Genomic DNA, 20,863 nt, shown 5'->3' with positions numbered 1-20,863 from the left:
ACACACAGCCCTCCCCATTTCCAGCATTCTCGGGGTCTTCCCAGCACTGCATCCCCCAAGTGGCTCCAGGTGGGGTCACACATTGGTCACACCCTTGATATCGAGCCTGGTGTCCTAAAGAGGGGAAGGTGCCCCGTCGTTTTCTATCCTGCTTGAGACAATATGCAAGGGGGGAGGACAGCATCTTGGCCAAGAGCATGCTCCAAAAACAGGAAGGAGCATTTGCCTTGGAGAGAGCAGATATTTGTGATGGGATGGGACTCTGCTTGGACCCCGCCGCTCCCGAAGTTCAATGCCATTTGGGGGCAAATGCAGCTAATGCCCCCCTCCCACATGCAGCTCCTTGGCCTACAAAGTGGGCAGAGTGTCCACAAAGTGCAACCAGAGTCCTTTTCTTGGGATAAGAAGAGCTAATTTTGCTATAAAAATCTTTTGCATCGTGTTTGAAAAGCTCTTGGTAGAGTCACAAATATGAGATGAGGTCAAATGTTATTCCTGAAGAAAAAAAGGTGCTTGCATCAGTAGCCTTTAGAACATCTAGTTTGTTAGTGTCTAGGGGTGTTCTGAGATAACGGCTAATCTGCAGGAAATTTGCACTATAACACTAGACATTAAACATGTTGTGCCATCTTTTCTGGATAACAACTGCCCTCCCTCCCTCCCTTTTTGCAGCAAGTATTTATTTGATCCAGCTATTCCAGATCAGATTTTGTTGCAGATTTTCAAGTTTGAAGTGAAAAGTAAGACATGGATGTAAATGCATGAGCAATTGTGGTGAACAGACAGAGTTTTCTCCTCTGGGCACATGCAACATGTGCATTTATAATCAGTACCTAGTTCCACCCAGATTGAGAATCAAAAATAAATATAATAGAAATGAAGGAAAAATGAAGAAAACAGCTGCTGTTTATTTCATGGATGCAGCCATGTAGCATTTTCAATTGGCTGTTGCTTTTGTTCTGCTTTGCTTTGTTTTCTTCTTTACAATCTTAACAGCATCTCGGAGATTTCCTTTAGTTTGCTGTTTCCCATTTAACAAAATCTCAGCGGATTTATAATAATAATAAAAATCAGCCCAAGTTGAATAGGTACTGCCAGTGAGCTGGGTAAAAGTTAAAAGATTCCCAAGGACAAGTTGGGAGGTGCATTTGGGTTTTGTTCCTGCACAAACCACATTAGCAGATGTAATTAAAGGTTGGCAACTGAGGGGGACAGCTTTCCCCCTATTCCTTCCTCCTCCTTGGCCCCAAAAGTTGTCTATTTCTTTTCTTTGATGAAGCTTCTCAGTCCAACAAGGGAGACCCAGAATTTAGCATTTGAAAATCCATCATAGAGAACATAAAATAACAGGGTTGGAAGGAACCTTAGAGGTCTTCTAGTCCATCGCCCTGCTCAAGCAGGACACCTCACACAATTCCGGACGAATGTTTGTCCAATCTCTTCCTGAAACCTCCATTGATGGAGCACCCAGAACTTCTGTAGTCAAACGGTTCCACTAACTTAATTCTTCAGCACCTGCAAAACTAATTTCAACGGGAGATGGTCGGATCTCAAGGCCAAACAGCCTCCTTTGAAAGGGCTGGAACTCAGCTCCATCCTGAGCCAGTCAACGGGGCCCTTTGGCCATATTGGCTCCAGTTTGATCTGTGCTGAACAGTGAACCTTTTAGCGAAGATCCAGGGATCAAAGTTTGGAGGCCTTGAACTTTCAGCCACTATTGAATGGGGACCGAGAGAGGCAAATAATACGTGATTCTTCCTGGTCGCTGACAACGTTTGCCCATCAATAGGTAGCCGGTTAATCATACCCTCAAGCCCCTGCTTTTTCAGGGCCGGAGCTGGGAGGAAACAGGAGACTCTCTCTGGAATGTGCTGCAGACAGCAAGTGTTTTCGCAGAGGGATGGTCAACCAAGAGAGTTAATTATTAGGTGCTCGGCCAACTCTCAGCCCCTCCTGCGTTTGGCGAAAGGGTTGCTGCTTAGAGAGGAATGTGGACTGTTGATCCAGCATGATGGAACTCCTGAGTGCGATTCGTCTGGCTCCAAAGCCATTAAAATATCAAATGATCCTTGTGATTGTTCATCCTTCCCAGGAGGAAGAAAACATTAATTTAACATCATTGCTTTTAGCTTATTTGGCAGGACGAGGTGGGACATAATTTATTGAAAAGAACTCGTTCTCTCTCCCTCCCTCCCTCCCTCCTCCTCTCTCTCTTTCTCTCTCTCATGCACACATACCCTCATTCTAACAGTTTCCCACCATGTATGTATGTATGTATGTATGTATGTATGTATGTATGTATGTATGTATTAAATTTATTTTCCAGCCATCTTGTATCAAAACGACTCTGTTGAGTTATTTCTAGCTATCTCCCTAGACATGGGCACGATCAAAATTTAGACACTTGGCAACTGACTCATATTTATGACGGTTGCTGTGTCCCGTGGTCATATGATCACCTTTTGTGACCTTCTTAGAAGCAAAAACAATGGGGAAGCCAGATTCACTTAACAACCGTGTTACTAACTTAACAACTGCAGTGATTTACTTAAGAACTGTGGCAAGAGACGTCGTAAAGTGGGACAAAATTCACTTAACAGATGTCTCACTTTTGGACTCAATTGTGGTCATCACTGGAGGTCTACTTGCAATTACCCTTTTCATCCCTGCAGTTTTTATATTTTAGTTTTTAATGTTCTAATATTAAATAACGATTGTTTTATATTTTTTTATGATTGTACTTGCATAATTATTGTGATTGTTATACGCCACCCAGACCCTTCCCATCAGACTCCCATCCCATTTTTATAACAATAAATAACAGATAAGACTCTGGCAAATGATAGACAGTTGCTTCTTCTCAGTGCTTCTGTTGGAAGTGTGACCTTTGCAGGAATTGAGTATGCCTAGTCTAATCCAAAGAAGGGCTAGGAGGGACACTGATAGCAGTCTTCCAATATCTCAGGGGCTACCACAAAGAAGAGGGGGACAACCTATTTTCCAAAGCACCAGAAGGCAGGACAAGAAGCAATGGATAGAAACTAACCAAGGAGAGAAGCAACCTGGAATTGAGAAACTTCCTAAAAGTGAGAACAATTAACCAGTGGAACGGCTTGCCTCCAGAAGTTGTGGGTGCTCCATCACTGGAGGTTTTATAAGAAGAGATTGGACGTCTATTTCTCTGAAGTGGTATAAGGGGTTTATAGGGGGTTGGATTAGAAGACCTCCAAGGTCCCTTCCAACTCTGTTATTCTGTTCTGAAGGAGGAAAGCTGCCCACTGGAGTGCAGGGGGAACCTTCTCTCTGTCAAGAATGTCCAACCAGTAGCTCTTCTACATTTCTAGGTGGTCGGCAGGTGACAGCAGCAAGCTGGCCTTGTGTGAGCCTGGATGCTAAGCCAGGGCTTGGCCTGATTCATCCTTTGATGGGAGACCACCATGAAGTCTCAGGTTTGCCAGCTAGACAGGGAAACCAGGAAAAAGAAAGAAGAAGAGAACAGCAAGCCATCTGTTGTCCTGTTATTCTGAGAAAGACCCCAAAGGGTTCCTAAAATCACCAAGATTTGAGGTTAGCTTCAAGAAGGCTTCCTAAATTGGCACGTCTGGCTTGCAGAGCAAGACTTCAAGGATCCCTTGTGCCCCTTGGCTTTGGGTTCTTCTAGGTCATATCGTTCCCTGTTGCTGGTTGTTTTTATCTATTTTTCATAATTCTGCAGCGCCCCGTGTTACTCTTGAATTGGACAGCCTTTATAAACCCAATAAATAAATAAACAAGTGCGTGCTGAGAAGTTGGGCAAGACGGCTGTTTTCCAGCTTAGCCTTAGTGAATGACTGCGGTGACCTACTTTTCTTGGCTCATTATAAGAACTTTAACAAGGTAGGATTGTCTTGGATTTTTGGAAGCCCTCACTCTGTTGAGCAAACCAGAACTGGGCCAAGCAGAAGGTCAAGAGCTCAAGGCAGCCCACTGAGAATTGAGCATTTTGCACGGTTTCATTTACAGTATGTCCAATATTCACTCTGGTTGAAAACAGGCTGGTGGGTTTTGAACCCTGCTTGATTAAAGGGCAAAATGGGGTGGGGGGAGATAAGCAGGATTGAAAGGGACATTTGAGGTCTTCTAGTTCAACCCCCTACTCAAGCAGGAGTACATATACCATTCCAGACAAATGGTTGCCCAATCTCTTCTTAAAAAACCTCCAGTGATGAAGCACCTACAACTTCTGGAGGCAAGTTGTTCCACTGATCAGTTGTTCTCACCGTTAAGAAATTTCTCCTTAGTTCTAAATTGCTTCTCTCCTTGATTAGTTTCCATCCATTGTTTCTTGTCCTGCTTTCTGGTGCTTTGGACAATAAGTTGACTCCCTCTTCTTTGTGGCAGCCCCTCAAATATTGGAAGTCTGTTGTGTCACCTCTAGTTCTTCTTTTCATTAAACTAGACACACCCAATTCCTGTAACCGTTCTTTATATGTTTTAGCCTACAGTCCCCTAGTCATCTTTGTTGCTCTTCTCTGCAGATTTCCTGCAGGTTCTTCTCTAGTTCTCATTTACTTTGCTGAAAAAGGATTTAATGTAGAAATTATATCCAAAGAGAAGAGAACTTTAGAGAAATGCCTCTTCGAGGAAATGTGCTTTCCACGATCTGATAGGATAGCCTTGTGGGAACTTCATGATTTCCATTATCCCATCCTCTGTCCAGGAGTCTGCAGTTATTCTGGCTTCTCATTCAATCACAAGAAAAGGGGGTTGTGTGAAAGTTGTGCTTTGGTGAGGTCTGAGCTTAGCTGTTTTCTTGCAGACATCTCATTACCCAACTAGGCAACATCATCCATGCTAGAAGAAGTCCCGAAGGTGCTTTTAACAGATTTGTTTTTAACAGATTAACAGAGTTGGAAGGGACCTTATGGGTCATCTAGCCCAACCCCCCGCTCAAGCAGGATACCCTACACCATTTCTGACAAATGGCAGTCCAATCTTTTCTTGAAAGTCTCAAGTGATGAAGCTCCCACAACTTCCGAAGGCAACTTCTGTTCCACTGGACTTTCTTGTTTTTCCTTTTCCAGTTGCCTCTTGAAAACGGGGGTGAGGTTTGCTCTCTGTTTAAATACAAGTGGCTTGCCCTGTCAGTATTGGTGGGAATATTCTTAGTTGTTCTTTGATTGGGCTGTTGCTTACTCTTAGCATGTGTTTGCTTCAGATATCACTGATAGGGCAAACCGCTAGCATCTAAACCAGGGGTATCAAACTCGATTTCATTGAGGGCCGCATCACAGTTGTGTTTAACCCCAGAGGGCCGGGGTGGGTATGGCTGGGGTGGGCATGGCCAACTCAACGTCACTTCTGTCAAGGGCACCAGAGGTGGGTTTCAGCAGGTTCTGACCAGTTCTGGAGAACCGGTAGCGGAAACTTTGAGTAGTTTGGAGAACTGGTAGTAAAAATTCTGACTGGCCCCGCTGCCATCTATTCTCTGCCTCCCAAGTCCCAGCTGATCAGGAGGAAATGAGGATTTTGCAGTATCCTTCCCCTGGATTGGGGAGGAAATGGAGATTTTACAGTATCCTTCCCCTGCCATGCCCACCAAGCCACGTCTACCAAGCCACACCCACAGAACCGGTAGTAAAAATATTTTAAACCCACCATTGAAGGGCACCTGTAGTAGCCCAAGCGCTCTGCCAGCACGTGGCCCTCCTGAGCTCCATTTCCATTGGCAGAGGGTTGCAGGAGGCTGTGGCAGCCGAAAACAGAGCTCGGAACCTGTTCTTGCTGGCAGAAGCACCGCGGGCCAGTCCTTTGCTGTTTCTAGGGTGGCCTAGATCAGGGTTTCTAGGGTGGCCTAGATCAGGGGTGCCTTTGACACCCCTGATCTAAACAGAGAGCAAACCCCATCCTCACTAGCAGCAAGGATCATGTGACCCCAGGATGCTGCAACCATACATGTCTGTTGCCAAACGCCCCAAATTGGATGACATGTCCATGGGGACGCTGTAACGGTCAAAACTGACCTTATGACCTTACATTTATGACCTTCACAGCTGGCTTCTGGCATGCAAAGTCAATGGAGGAAGCCTGATTTGTTTAATGACTGCATGATCCACTTAACAACTGCAACAATTCTCTTATCAACCAGGACAGAAGAGGATGTAAAATTGGACATGACTCCCTTAACATCCATCTTGCTTAGCAATGGAAATTCCAATCCCAATTGGGGCCATAAGTTGAGGACTCAACTGTATTGTGTTTCTGATCAAGTCTATGGGAAGGTGTGTAATATAAATTGGAAATTAAATTAAATTAATAGGTAGATATAAGCTTGGGATTTGGGAAAGTATAGGTAGTTCTTGACTTACAACCATAATTGAGCCCAAAATATCTGTTGCTAAATGAGAAATTTGTTAAGTGAGTTTTGCCCCATTTTACGACCTTTCTTGCCACAGTTGTTAAGTAAATCACTGTACCCTTGCTGAGTTAGCAACATGGTTGTTAAGTGAATCTGGCTTCCCCATTGACTTTGCTTGTCAGAAGGTTGCAAAAAGGGGATCACATGACCCCGCGACACTGCGACCGTCATAAATATGAACCAGCTGCCCAGTATCTGAATTTTGATCGTGTGACCACAAGGATGTTGCAACGGTCATAAGTGTGAAAAACGATCATGTCCCTTTTTTCACTGCTGTTGTAACTTCGAACAGTCACTAAACAAACTGTTGTAAGTTGAGGACTACCTGTATTTATTCCTCCTGCATTTGCAATGTATTTTGATGTTCATGGTTGAAAAACTAGCATTGAGTAACCAAAAGTTAAAAATAATGCATCTTCTTTGTTCAACTGTGTCTTATTTTTATTGGCTGGGTCTGTTAAAACCCATTAAGCCAGCCAACCCCACAAAGGTTGCAGCGGCCGCTAATGCTTTGTTCCATTATTTCCTTGTTATTGCCTGCAGATGATAAAAGTGGCTCATGTTATGTGAAGAAGCGTTTAATATCAAGCCAACAAAAATAATTCCCTCCCATGTTCTGTTCCCTATTTCTTCCCTTGTGGTAGGATTTCTTCACCAGTCGGTATCTTCTGAAAGCATTAGAGAGCAATTGCAATTAAGAGGGAGCAAGACGATTTATGGCAGCGTTTGCTAGCCAAAATTCATGCAACAAGCCCGCAAAAAAGAAAATCCATTTGCTGGGTTCAATATTTAAGCTTTTCCCAGCCTGGGGCCATCCAGAAGTGGGAGGTCCCAACTCCCAAAGTCAATCAGAATAGAGCTGGGAGGGAACTTGGAGGGCTTCTAGTCCAACCCTCTGCTCAAGCAGGAGACCCTCCGTCATTTCAGACAAATAGCTTTCCAGTCTCTTCTTAAAACCTCCAGGGATGAAGCACCCACAACCTCTGGAGGCCAGCTGTTCCACTGGTTAATTGTTCTCACTGTTAGGAAGTTTCTCCTTAATTCCAGGTTGCTTCTCTCCTTGGTTAGTTTCTGTCTACTCTTCTTGTCTTGCCCTCCGGTGCTTTGGAGAATAGGTTGTCCCCCTCATCTTTGTGGCAGCCCCTCAAATACTGGAATACTGCTATGATTTCTTCTAGTTCTTCTTTTCTCTAAACTGGCCAAACCCAAATCCTGCAACCGTTCTTCATACGTTTTAGTCTCCAGGCCTTTAATCAACTTAGTTGCTGTTCTCTGCGCTTTTTCCAAAGTCTCATCATCTTTTTTGTAATGTGGTGACCAAAACTGGATGCAATATTTCAGGCGTGGACTTACCTAGTGATCAGCCACTGGGATGAAGGGTTGCTTGGATAGGGGAAGTGGTTCCAGACGGCTAGAAAGCAAGGGGGGCATGATGACTCAGCAATTAAAGATGCTGAGCTTGTCATCTGGAAGTCTGACAGCCGGGGTTCAAGACCCAAGTGCCACATGACAGGGTGAGTTCCCACCTAGCGATTCAAAAGCATGCAAATGCAAGTAGATAAATAGGTACCACTTGAGTGGGAAAGTAACAGTGTTCCATGAGCCTCAGCAAATAGTCATGGTGGCCACATGACCATGGAAGTGTCTTTGGACAACACTGGCTCCTTCGTCTAAGAAACGGAGATGAGTACCATCTCCTAGAGTTGGACATGACTGGACTGGGCAAACCTTTACGTTTAGCTAGAAAGCAGGATGGTCCACCAAGTCATGATGGAACAATCCAAGCTCTGTGATGTCCATAAAAATGAGTGGCGCTTCAATGACACCAGCGTGGCTCCTATTTTGAATTTTCTGACCACTCTGATGACATTCCTGTTGAGTTTCATCTCTTGATTGATGGGGGAGCAGGAAACGGGCGGGAGGGTTATGGGAAATAGCTGTGGATAGCATAAATTGGCCTTGAACTCACCAAGGCCTTGTCTTCCCAAACCAGCAACGTAACATTTTGAAAATTGATTTTGTGTGTGTATCGAGGTCTGTTAAAAGGAAGGGCTTGTTGGTTTAACAAAATCAGTGTAGATTCATGGCTTTAGCTGGTCAAGGAAGGGAGTCTCTCCTTGCGCAAAATGCAGGAGGACCTCAACCCAAGTGATCAAATCCCCTCAAGAGGTCTGACTGATGTCTTCACAATCGTTTAATGAGGTCCTGGTCCCTCATGTGCCTGGAAACTCACAGGTATACCTAGGGGAAAAAAGGGGGTGCACAGCTGGAGTCTTCTTCTTTGGCAGAGATGCTGCTTTTGATTCACTAATCTGGGGAGAAATGAACAGAAATGAGGACATTGTATGAACAAGGGGACAATTAGTCTGGGCATGTTTGAGCATTCAAGCAGATTCACAAGTCTGTTTTACATAAGAGATTTAGGGCCCTACAAGGATAACATTCAATCAGATAATTGAAACATTGTGATGTATTGTGAGTCGGGCTTAACCACCAAGGTGCTTGCAGGGACATCTGCAAAGCGTCAGAACAGCCAAGATGGTCACCACAATCGTCTCATGCTCCACAAAGGGTGAGCTTCAGTCCCACAGGTGCAGCCACTATTTTAACTTTTCTGGCCCTCCTGCAGACACAGCTGGGAACAAGCCAGCATCCATTTGATCTCAAAGGGCGGGGGGGGGGGTGGGGGGTGGAGAGAGAGAGAGAGAGAGAGAGAGAGAAATCATTGGAAATGTCAACACTATGGCCCTGGAATGTTCTCGACAGATGAATGTTCACAGCCGTTGTAGTGTTGACATTTCCAGGATTTGGGACTTGAGCCATGTCGGTCTCCACCTGGCCCAGAAAGCTTCAGCCACAGGAGGGGGACCTTAGTGAACAAGCAACTTTCCCGCACTTCCCTGTAGGAGGAAGACAGGGAAGGATGTCACAACAAGGCAACCACTGGGTTTGAAGCTTTCCAAGCCAGCAACAGGACAGGGATGATTTCTTCTGCTTGCAGAACACTTATGTGTCCAGGGAAAACCATGCCGAGATCTGCCAAGGAAATTGTGTTCTCACCCTTTGGTGTTTATTTTAGGTCTGCAGCTTCCATTTTGTTTCTTTGTTGCCTCAAAATGGGGACCATCCATGCAACTGGAGCCTTGCCCCTGTTGATGGGCATCAAGCATGTGACAGGGGAAAGGTTTAGATGGGGCGGAAGGGGCTCCCATCTCAATTTTTTTTTACAGCCATGTCCTTGAAGAGGCCCCTGGATTGTACACCATTTTTCAGCATTTAACAGAATAACAGAGTTGGAAGGGATTTTGGAGGTCTTCTAGTCCAACCCCTGCTCAAGCAACAGACCCCTATACCATTCCAGACAAGTGGCTTTCCAGTCTCTTCTTGAAAGCTTCCAGTGATGAAGCTCCCACAACCTCTGAAGGCAAACTGTTCTGTTGGTCGATTGTTCTCACTGTTAGGAAGTGACAGTTCTCCTCAATTCCAGGTTGCTTCTCTCTTTGATTAGTTTCCATCCATTGGTTCTTGTCCTGCCTTCAGGTATTGGAAAACTGCTATCATGTCACCCCTAGTTCATCTTTTCACTAGACTAGACATCCCCAGTTCCTGCGACTCTTCTTCCCCCTTAATCATCCTTGTTGCTCTTCTTTGCACTCTTTCCAGAGTCTCTACATCTTTATTTGACAGTGTCCGTTTTCAGATAGTGGAAAGAAAATTCCAATTTATGTGATTGATCTGAGTGCTCAAGGGAACTGCCCACTTGATGTCCAGGAAACCATGTTAGTCCATTGCAACCAAAGCAAGTCTGTTAATCTGTTGCAGCAAAAGCAGGAGAAACCATTTTAGTCTGTGGCAACAAAAAAAACCATGTTAGTCTTTTACAAGCAAACCAAGGGAAATCATGTTAGTGTGTTTCAACGAAAGCAAAAGAAACCATGTTAGTCTGTGGCAGTCAACACAAAAAAACCATGTCAGTTTGTTGCAAGTGAAGGAAGAAAAGCCATGTTAGTCTGTTGCAAGAAAATCAAGTAATGCACCTCCATGATTAATAAATTCGGCCACGTGGCATCAAGAGTTTCTATAGATCGGTCTAGATTGAGGGTTGAAAATTTACACAAAATGTGAATGTGGTGCAGAGGAGTTGTGGCTGTTTGGCTGCCTGGGTAATATATGGGAAAGGGTTTTAAAAGCAAAGAGTGCCTGGAACAGAACAATCTGACTCTGAAATTTATTACAAACATTGAGTTGATAGGATTTCGTAAAACTGAAAAAAGGCTGCAGTCCGGTGGGGTCTGGCAATTTTGCTCAGTTGCACATGGCAATTCCAACAGCTTGACAAACAAACCTTTTTATTGCTCTTCCCAGATTTCAGCTTGTCAACCAATTTTTTTTTAAAAAACCAGAAACCGTAATCCAAGTCAGCTTCATTCTTAGTTTGGCTCTCTAGGGAAAGTTGAGTTTCCTCAGATTTGTCTTTCAGAGATGTGGGAAAGGAAACCCAGAAAATGTTGACTTTGCCAAGCCAAATACCTGGCTTATTTGGAGCAGAGAAGCAAGGGGCATTATTTCTCTTCCAGAGAAATGAAAAAGGGGTTCCAGTAACTTAAATTCCACCTGCCTGCTGCGGCTTCAAAATCGTTCTTGGAGAGGAGACCTCCCAAGTAGATGTTTGCTCAAAAGGAACTCATCTCCAAACCTTCTGCCCTCCAAAGAAGTTTGGCTACCAGCACCAGCCCTCTCGGTGTATCTAGTGATGTGGGTTGGAGGAAGCCGACTTTTTAACTTTCAGCTCACTGTTTTTCCTTTGCTCGGTCTAAGCATAGGGTTGTAGATGGACACAGCACATCTGGAAGAGTGTCTTTGTTTCCCATTTGAATCATGCTCTCCCCGTATTTGAAAGAGGTAGATGCCACTTTGACTGGACATCTGACCTCATTAGCCAACTCATTCGAGGCACAAGAAGTTGGGACATTTGCAGAGTTTGGAAGCATTCTTGCTGATTTCAGCACTGGCTTTCTTCTTCTACCAAGTCTCTTGAAGACAGCTTAGTGTCAGGTTTCGATGCTATCTCAAAATAAATGAATCGCGTCCCAGCACTGACACTTAGCAAGTTTTTAGCTTCATTCAGTTGGGAAACATCTGACAGAGGTAAGTATTGGTTGGCTAGAATAGGGGTCCCCAACCCCCAGACCCCCACTACCAACCCCCATTACTGGGCCACAGCCCATTAAAGAACAGTGAAAATTAGGATTTCAGATAAATGGAAAGTGATCAAGTAGAAGGCGGTTTGGTGGTCTTCCCCCACCCTGAGCAAATAGTTTGATGATGACCATAAAGTTTTTCTATAAACAGTAGACCAACCTTGGCAACTTTAAGGCATGTGGATTTCAACCATCAGAATTCCCCAGCCAGCCGTGCTGTTGGGAAATCCTGCAATAGACTTTCATATCCTTTACATTAATCCTTCACACTGATCTGTTACAACAACACCTTCAAGAATGAGACACGGGGTGTAATTTTGCAAGATCTTCTTTGGGTTCAAGCTAACTCGTAGCAGAGCAAGAATTTTAAAGTCATAATTCTAAAGAATAATCAAGTTTCCAGTTCATACTTTAGAGATGAGCTGTGTTACAATTGGGGCAATGAATTATTGACCTCTGAAACTAGAAATGCCTTCTTTTAGTATATAGAACAGTCAACCTGCAATTAGACTCAGCAGAATGTAGCGTCAAGATGGCAGCCGCAAAGCGTCATTAAAATACAAGTGTCCTTTTTGTGTATTGCTTGATCTGACCGTCATGCCCATTATCTTGATCCCCCACCCCCCATATTCTGCAGATACCCTGTGGACAGTTAGTATATCCATTTTCTGCAAGCCCATAATAACATTGTCATAAAGTAAGCAGAGTGGCCATGGAGGGGTTAAAAAAAATCAAGGTGGCCATAACTGTACAATCAAATTTCCACTCCAGATTATATGCCTAAACAGAAACATGTTATTATTTTTGTTGTTTTTCCTTCTGGTTGGATGACAACCCATTTCTCCAAATCCCTCCTAAGTGTCAGCACCAGAGTAAATGCAGGTTGAAGTGCTGACTCTAGTGCTGACACTAAGATCAGGACCAATTCAGAAGGCATCCCATAATAACTTTCCAAGATAGGTAGCTCAGCGCTTGCTTTTTCCATGGCTTAGTAGTCCAGCAGAGGGGGATTGTGTGATTACAGGTAGTCCTCGATTTACAGCAGTTCATTTAGTGACCGAAGACCATTCGACTTATGACCATTTTTCACACTTAACACTGTTGCAGCATCCCCATGGTTAGGGTAGGATCAAAATTCGGATGGTTGGCAACTGACTCATACTTATGACGGTTGCTGTGTCCCAGGGTCATGTGATCCCGTTTTGTGACCTTCTGACAAGCAGGTAACGGTGGCAAGAAACGTCATAAAATGGGGCAAAGCTCATTTAACAGCTGCCTTGCTTAGCCACAGAAATCATGGGCTCAACCTTGGCCATAAGTTAAGGAGTACCTGTAAAAGGAACATTTCCAAGTCCCGCTTTGCAACAGTGAGTGAGAAAAGCGTCCCTTCCTATCTTGGTGCGTTGCTTTGTCTAGCCGAACCCAGCCAAGGGAAAGGCTGATGCTGTTTCCAGCCAGGGCTGAGGATGTGCGGCAGTCTTTGGACCAGCAGGTTGGCTGTCCAGCTATTGTGCCCCCTTCCTGTACTGGGGGGGGGAGGGGAAATGCCAAATCCCCAGGGCAGACGCTTTCTCACGATCACGCTTGAAGTTCCCTCGCGGTGATGTAATGAGTGGTTATTTCAAGGGGATATTTTTGTCGTGACTTCAGTGGATTGGGGGGGGGAGCAGTGGGAAAGGATAAGCATAAAACATAACTTCCTTTTCCCTTTTCTCTTTCTAGAAAAACAAACCAATAAAGTTTTTTTTAAAAAAAAAAAGTCAGAAGTTTGATCGTCTCATTCAGTGGAAGCATTGCTTGGAAAGAGAAATTCAGGGTTTTTCAGGGTTGCTGGGGAATGTGGAAAGAAAAGGGAAAGAAAGAAAGATCAGGCAAGGCTTTGTACCTTCTGATCCAATGCTGCCTGGGCATGAACTGAAGGCCCGTGGAGTCCTGGGTTGGATCTACCAGCCAGGGAATTCACCTTGCAGTGAAGAAATCCATATTTACAGCCAGCGGCTGCTTCTTTTAAAGCTGAGAAGCTTTTTTTTCATGAGCAAATTATGGTTCCAATAAATAAGCAAATAAATAAAAAAAAAGACTTGGACTCTTGAAGTGGCATAGCAGTGAAGGTTTTGGATTGGCAAGCGGGACTCAGGTTTGAGTCCACTCCCAGCCACGGAAAAGGCCTCGGTCTCAACCTCACAGGCCGAGCTTCCAAGGATGGGACCCTAACAAACACCTGTTCCTTCTGCTCCCAGATCCAGCGTGCTTTTCTTCTCCAAGCCACCAGCCATCCTGGGCTTCTCCCTCACTTCCTGACACGTTACACGGGGTGACCACCATTGCTGACACCCCTTTCCTTTCTTTTCTCCTCCTGCAGCCTTGGTTGGATCCATCGGCATGGGGATGGTTTTCTTTTGCTCTCCCATCGTCAGCATCTTCACCGATCGGATCGGATGCCGGACCACTGCTGCCTCGGGAGCTGCCATAGCTTTCATTGGCCTCCTCTCCAGTTCCTTCACCAAGTAAGGTTCTGAAACGGAGGGTGGAAGGACCAAAAGGCTCACCAGCAAAGATTTGGCCTGAAGGGCTCTTCCAATCTCTGAACCCTTTGCCCTCCAACCAAAGCAAACCCCATTGCCCCCCCATAAACCTCCAAGGGTCCTTCAGGCAGAGGCACACAAACCTTAGACATCTCCCAGGCTTGGTGCTCATGAAGGACACCACTGCCGATAAGCAGATGAGCTCTATAAAATGTCAGTGCAATGTCTGACTGAACAACAACCCCTGGGATTTCTGGAAGGGGACATTCTTCACACCAGGACCACCTCAGCTCCAAAACCATGGCTCCCTCTCTTCCCTCCTTCCTATTATTTTTGCCCTTCCTTCTTTCCTCTCTCCTTTCTTCCCTTCCCTTTCCATTTCCTATATCCTTCCTTCCTTCCTCTTCCCATTTCCTATATCTTTCTTTCCGTCCTTCCTTTCCATTCCATTCCCTACATACATACATCCTTCCTTCCTTCCCTCCCCTTTCTTCCTACATTCCGTCCTCATTTTCTTTATCCATCTATCCATCCTTCCCTGCCCTCCCATTTCCAATATCCATCCATCCTTCCTTCCTTCCTTCTTCCTTCCCTCCCTGTCTTTCCCATTGCCTTTACGCTTCCTCATTCCCTCCCTCCCCCTCTTTCTTCCTACATTCCCTGTCCTCATTTTCTTTATCCTTCCTTTTTTTCCCCCTCCCTTTATTTCTTCATTTATTTATTTCTCAGTGGCTCCTGCCCTGCCATTCAAGGTGCATCCTCCTCCTCCGCCCTCACAATCTTCCCTCCTTGCTCCTGCCATACCACTAAAAGGTCAGGTGCACCCTCTGGCCTCCAGCTGGCCTGCTCTGGCTGGGGATGGGGATCAGGCGACCATGGCTGGCCTACAGAAATCCCCAGGAGGTTCCCTTGGCTGCCCTTTCCTGATATCAGCCCTCTGAGGCCAACCAGGTCAAGAAACGGGCAACAGCAAGGATTCCTGGAAGGCTCTTCTCGTTGCAGGGTAGAGTAACAGAATCCTGCATAGTTTCTCTCTGCCACATCTGAGTCCTTACCCCACTCCTCATGCCTTCCCCTTCCCAGCACCAGGTCCACGTTCCTTCACAAGCGGTTATCTGCGTTTTGTAGCCCAGCTAAGGCAGTCCGAGATGGCAGGAGCTCCAGATATCTGTCTGGCCAAGGCACAGAAAGCTTTTTTTATGTCTGGCTTGAAATCTTTATCCCTTGGAAAGGATGTTTGTCAATTTGAAAACTGGGGAGATAATTGGACTACCAGCAAATTTGTCTCCAGCCAACTTATTCTCTTTTGAATTTTCCTGCTTGGCTCTCTCTGGTTTATTACACTCGCTGGCCTGTCCAAAATGTTTTCATCCAGATTATTTAGCTTTTAAAAGAAATGCTATTCCAAATTGACACCATTAATAAAATGCTTTCTTTTTATAGAAAGGAGATTTGTGTTTTCTTATAAGATGGAATAAAGACAAATTATCTTTATTGACTTGATTTGGCTGTGTGCTCTAAATATCAGGATGTTAAGCAAAGTTTTTTTGGGAGAAGAATACATTTATCTCATATTATCTTCTTCTATGCAGTACATTTGAAATGTGGATTTACAGACGACTTTTACGTATAAGCTGGGTTAACAAAATCACAAATGAGGAGGTGATCAGCCCCTGGGAAAGCAAAGGGAAATCATCAAAGTCATTAAAAAGCAAAAGTTAGAATATTTCGGATATGTGATATGACACCCAGAAAAATATGGCATCCTTCACTTAATCCTCCAGGGAAAGATTGAAGGCAAACGAGGTCCAGGCAGAAGAACAACATCATGGCTTCAAAACCTTAGGGACTGGTTTGGACAAAACTCAGCAGCACTTTTTCATGTGGCTGTTGACAAAAATAGGATTGCCATGAACATGATCGCCAACGTCCAATGAAGGATATGGCACAAGAAGAAGAAGAAGATGCAGTACATGGCTCTGGTCAAAACACTGGGTTGCTCTCCGGTTCATTTTTATCCCTTTGAAACATCTCTAGTTTTGTCTTTGGCTGTTCTTTGGATTTTCCACAGCTTTCCTCAAGCACAGTTAAAATTATTCAGACTTAGTTTTCTATTTTTTGCTCTTTTCTATTTTTCGTACTGTGTATTTTAATGTTTGAAAATTCAATAAATACTATTTTAAAATAAATAAATAAAATTATTCAGACTTAAAATAAATTATAGCTTAGTTACTCAACTGAAAGAATTTCCTGGAAAAATATGAAAATAAATATTAATAATCTTGTGATTCTATTTTTAAAATGGTGCAATGTTTGTGCAATCCTCCCTAACTGGGCTAATTTTTAGAGCCAACAACTCAGTTCAAATTATTTGCAGTTGAGGGATTGTGTAAACATAGCAGTTATTTGATATTAATTTCAGATTCTATTTAAAAACCATGCACTACAGACTTGTTCAGTGGTGGTAGCAATTGTCCCATCAAATTCGGTGAGATTTAAGGCAGGCAGTTGGCATAAGAAAAGAGGTTTTGAAAAACCTCTTTCCCAACCTGACAACCACCTCGTCAGTTAGCGAGGACTACCTGTAATTCCTTTCTCTGGTGAACTTCTTATAAAAAAGAACATTATATTTCCCACCATACCCTCAACCAACCCAGGTTAACAGACCACAGTAGCTCTATTCCAGGGGTGAAATTCAGCAGGTTCTGACAGGTTCTGGAGAACTGGTAGTGGAAATTTTGAGCAGTTTGGAGAACCGGCAAATACCACCTCTGGCTGGCCCCAAAGTGGGTCGGGAATGGAGATTTTACAATATCCTTCCCCCACGAGTGGGGAGGGGATGAGGATTTTGCAGTATCCTTCCAAGCAACACCACACCCACCAAGCCACGTCCACAGAACCGGTAGTAAAAAAAAATTGAATTTCACCACTTGTGTGAGATGATGTGCCAAAGTAAATGATATTGTGACATAACCTGATATCATGTTCACACAAAGTAGTAAAATGAGTTTTTTTTTTTACAGAGATTGAATACAAATACAAATCAAGTCCATCTGAATGGAGTTACACTTTTTCCTCTTGCTCTCACCTTCTCACTCTCTGTGGCTCTCAGGGTTGATGAGTGCTATTAATCAGTGGTTTAAATCAGAGAGCATTGACTTAGGAGAAGACATATCTGTCAAAGTGACCTTGGAAAGTCACTGCTATTTATTTAAATCTGTATATTTTAAGAAAAGCAGGTGAAATCACACATCAGCAAAACAGAGACAATTTTAAAAGCACAAAAGAGAAAACAACCAAAACCAAAGAGTTTGGTGTCGTGGTAAAAGTGCTGACTTAGCAACCAGGAGACCGTGAGTTCAAGTCCCACCTTAGGCACAAAAGTCAGTTGGGTGACTTTGGGCCAGTCACTCTTTCTCAGACCAATCCAGCTCACAGGTTTGTTTTGTGGGGAAAACATAGGAGAAGTATTAGGTTTATTCACCACCTTGAGATACTTATAAAGTAATAAAGGTGGGATTTAAAAACCTCTAATAAATAAACGAACAATACCCTTTTCCATCATGGTCCCACCTAATTCCACACTTCTAATCCCCACCCAATAAGGGATCTCTTCTTTTCCTGTGTTTCTATGGCACAGCTTACAGCCAGCAACCAACTTGCAGAGTAGAGTAGAGTAGTGTAGCGTAGCGTAGCGTAGAGTAGTAGAGTTGGATAATGACAGGATGATGGTCCTACAATTACACATGTCCACTTGGACAACTTCCTACAAGATGGAGAGACAGAGAACTGGAACAACATAGCAAAAGACCAAATAAAATAAAATAAAATAATAATAACAGAGCTGGAAAGTACCTTGGAGGTCTTCTAGTCCAACCTGCTACTTAAGCAGGAGACCCTTTACCATTCCAGAGAAATGGCTGCCCAGTCTCTTCTTAAAAACCTCCAGTGATGGAGCACCCACAACTTTTGAAGGCAACCTATTCCACTGGTTAATTGTCCTGTCAGGACATTTCTCTTTATTTCTAGGTTGGATCTCTCCTTGTTTGTTTTCCATCCATTACTTTTTGTCCCGCCTTCAGGTGCTTTGAAGAATACATTGACTCCCTCTTCTCTGTAGAAGCCCCTCAAGTACTGGAACACTGCCATCATGTCACTCCTAATCTTTGTTTTCATTAGACTAGATATTCCCAGTTACTGTTTCATATGTTTTAACTTCCAGTCCCCGAATCATCTTTGTTGCACTGTTTCTAGAGTCTTCTGTTATGTCTTCTGTTGCTCCAATTTTACATTCTAAAAGGTAAAACGCTAAAGAGACACATTGGAATTTCTTACCAAACCCTATTGTGGTCCTCTCTTTTCCACAGGTCCCTGGAGGTCCGCTACTTCACCTACGGAATCCTCTTTGGTTGTGGCAGCTCCTTCGCCTTCCACCCATCCCTGGTCATTCTGGGCCACTACTTCAAGCGACGACTCGGTCTGGCCAACGGACTGGTGACGACCGGCAGCTGCCTCTTCTCCGTGGGTCTCCCGTTCCTCCTGAAAATCGTGGGAAAGGCCCTTGGCCTTTCTCGCACCTTCCAGATGCTGAGCGCCTTCCTGCTGGTCCAGATCTTCTTGTCCCTGACCTTCCGCCCGATGTTGCCCTCGATCTCAAGTCCTCGAGATAGGGAGATCAAATTAGACACCCGGAGCTGGATGCAGCAATGCATGGCACAGATGCGGAAATATTTCAACTTGCGAGTCTTCAGAAGAAAGACGTATCGAGTTTGGGCCTTTGGCATAGCTACTGCCATCCTGGGATACTTTGTCCCTTACATGCATCTGGTGAGATGGAGAGGGGAAGGGAGATGGGGCTTGCTCCTCATCCTATGGGAGAGAAGGAGACAATGTCAGAAGGGAGAGCAGGCTAAGAATCCAGATAGTCCTCCAGAGAGAGGGTTCCAAAGTGATGGGGCTGGTCTTTAAGGAAGCAGCACCGCAGGTGTGCTCTTTGTGGAAGCAAGCTGTGCCTTCTGCTGAAGCCAGTCCCAGGGCTGATGGCCTTCTACTTAGGAAGTCTAGGTGGCCATCATGGAAGGTCAGAGTTATGAAAGTGATGCTTCCTGACTGTATGGATGGCCCAGCACTCTCTGCCCTCTCAGGCCTTATCTGAAGTTGTCTTCCAATATTTACAGCTAGTCCTCAACTCGTAACAGTTCAATGTTACAACGGTGCTGAAAAAAGTGACTTATGACCATTTTCACACTTACGACCGTTGCAGCATCCTCATGGTCATGTGATCAAAATTCAGATGCTTGGCAACTGATTCATATTTATGACGGTTGCAGTGTCCTGGGGTCACATGATCCCTTTTTGCGACTTTCTGACAAGCAAAGTCAACGGGGAAGCCAGATTCACTTAACAACTGTATCACTAACTGAACAATTGCAGTGATTCACTTAACAACTGTGGCAAAAAAGGTCATAAAGTGGGGCAAAATTCACTTAACCAGTGTCTCACTTAGCAACAGAAATGTTGGGCTCAATTGTGGTCGTACGTCGAGGACTACCTGTACTTATTCATTCAGTTAATATGGCTGCCCTTCTTCAATGCAATCCTTAAAAGTGAGATAAAAGCAACAAAACAAAATCAAAAATACCATTTATAGCAGCTGAGAAAAATCATACAACAGTTGATCTAGCTATGATATAGGCTTATCTACGCATCCAAAACTGGTCTTCACGGCCTTACAAAAGGCCAACAAAGGGGACAGACAACCTGATGTCTGGAGGAACGATATTCTAGAAGGTCCAGAGGATTGGGGCTCCCCCCCCCAAAAAAAAACCCGCTCTATTCCTGAGCCCTGCCAAATGGCAACAATCATTCCCCATGCTGGCTGGGGAATTCTGGGAATTGAAGTCCACAAGTCTTAAAGTTGCCAAGGCTGAAGACCCCTGCTTTAAGGAGTACAAAGCAGACCTAAAATTCCCACTCCACACCCCTCCAAAATATACAAAGGGGAGATCACAAATCATGGGTTATCGCCCCCTTTTTATGCCTGTCCAACTTTTTGTGAAATGACACAGAACAGTGTGCAAATGTCTCTTTTTATCAAGATGCACAACTGGATCTACCAATTTGGAACCTGCAATTCTGAAGAAGTTAGAAGAAACGCAAGACTAATGCCTCTTTTCCGTTTTTCCAGGTGAAGTTCGTAGAAGTGAAATTCAACGAAAAGGAAAGATCCTGGATTGTGCTCGTTTGCATAGGAGCAATGTCAGGAATTGGACGGCTGGCCTCCGGACACATCGGTGACCTCATCCCTGGATTGAAGAAGATATATTTGCAGGTAGGAGATAAGTGCTTATTTCAAATTTCCAGTTATTGATTACTTTGCACTTCCTCCAGAATGTTTCATCTGTGTGTGAGACATTCTCCACCGTCCACACGTGTTGTTGACTTAAGATGAGGGGGCTGAAGGGAAAACATGAAGAACAGTTGCAGGAATTGGGTATGCTTAGTCTAATGAAAAGAAGGAGTGACATGATAGCAGTGCTCCAGTATTCGAGGGGCTGCCACAAAGAAAAGGGGGTCAACCTATCCTCTAAACCAACAGGAGGCAAGGCAAGAAGCAATGGATGGAAACTAAACAAGGAGAGATCCAACCTAGAAATAAAGAGAAATTTCCTCACAGTGAGAACAATTAATCAGTGGAACAGCTTGCCTCCAGAAGTTGTAGATGCTCCATCATTAGAGGC

The 20,863-nt window shown here is 44.3% G+C and overlaps 1 protein-coding gene across 2 annotated transcripts in view; it reads left to right on the top strand.

The window, feature by feature from the left end:
* Nucleotides 1-20,863, top strand: part of SLC16A2 (solute carrier family 16 member 2) — a 77,677-nt gene that overhangs the window by 47,528 nt on the left and 9,286 nt on the right. For both annotated transcript variants that reach the window (XM_087877523.1, XM_087877522.1), the window contains exons 2-4: nucleotides 13,961-14,105; nucleotides 18,491-18,950; nucleotides 20,311-20,454. In XM_087877523.1, the coding sequence (XP_087733649.1) occupies nucleotides 13,961-14,105; nucleotides 18,491-18,950; nucleotides 20,311-20,454 (749 nt within the window). The remainder of the gene's footprint in view (nucleotides 1-13,960; nucleotides 14,106-18,490; nucleotides 18,951-20,310; nucleotides 20,455-20,863) is intronic.

The sequence above is a fragment of the Pantherophis guttatus genome, chromosome 12, assembly GCF_059756535.1.
Source record: "Pantherophis guttatus breed Tessera chromosome 12, ASM5975653v1, whole genome shotgun sequence".
Classification (NCBI taxonomy): domain Eukaryota; kingdom Metazoa; phylum Chordata; class Lepidosauria; order Squamata; family Colubridae; genus Pantherophis; species Pantherophis guttatus.
This window is presented reverse-complemented; position numbering and strand designations above follow the sequence as displayed.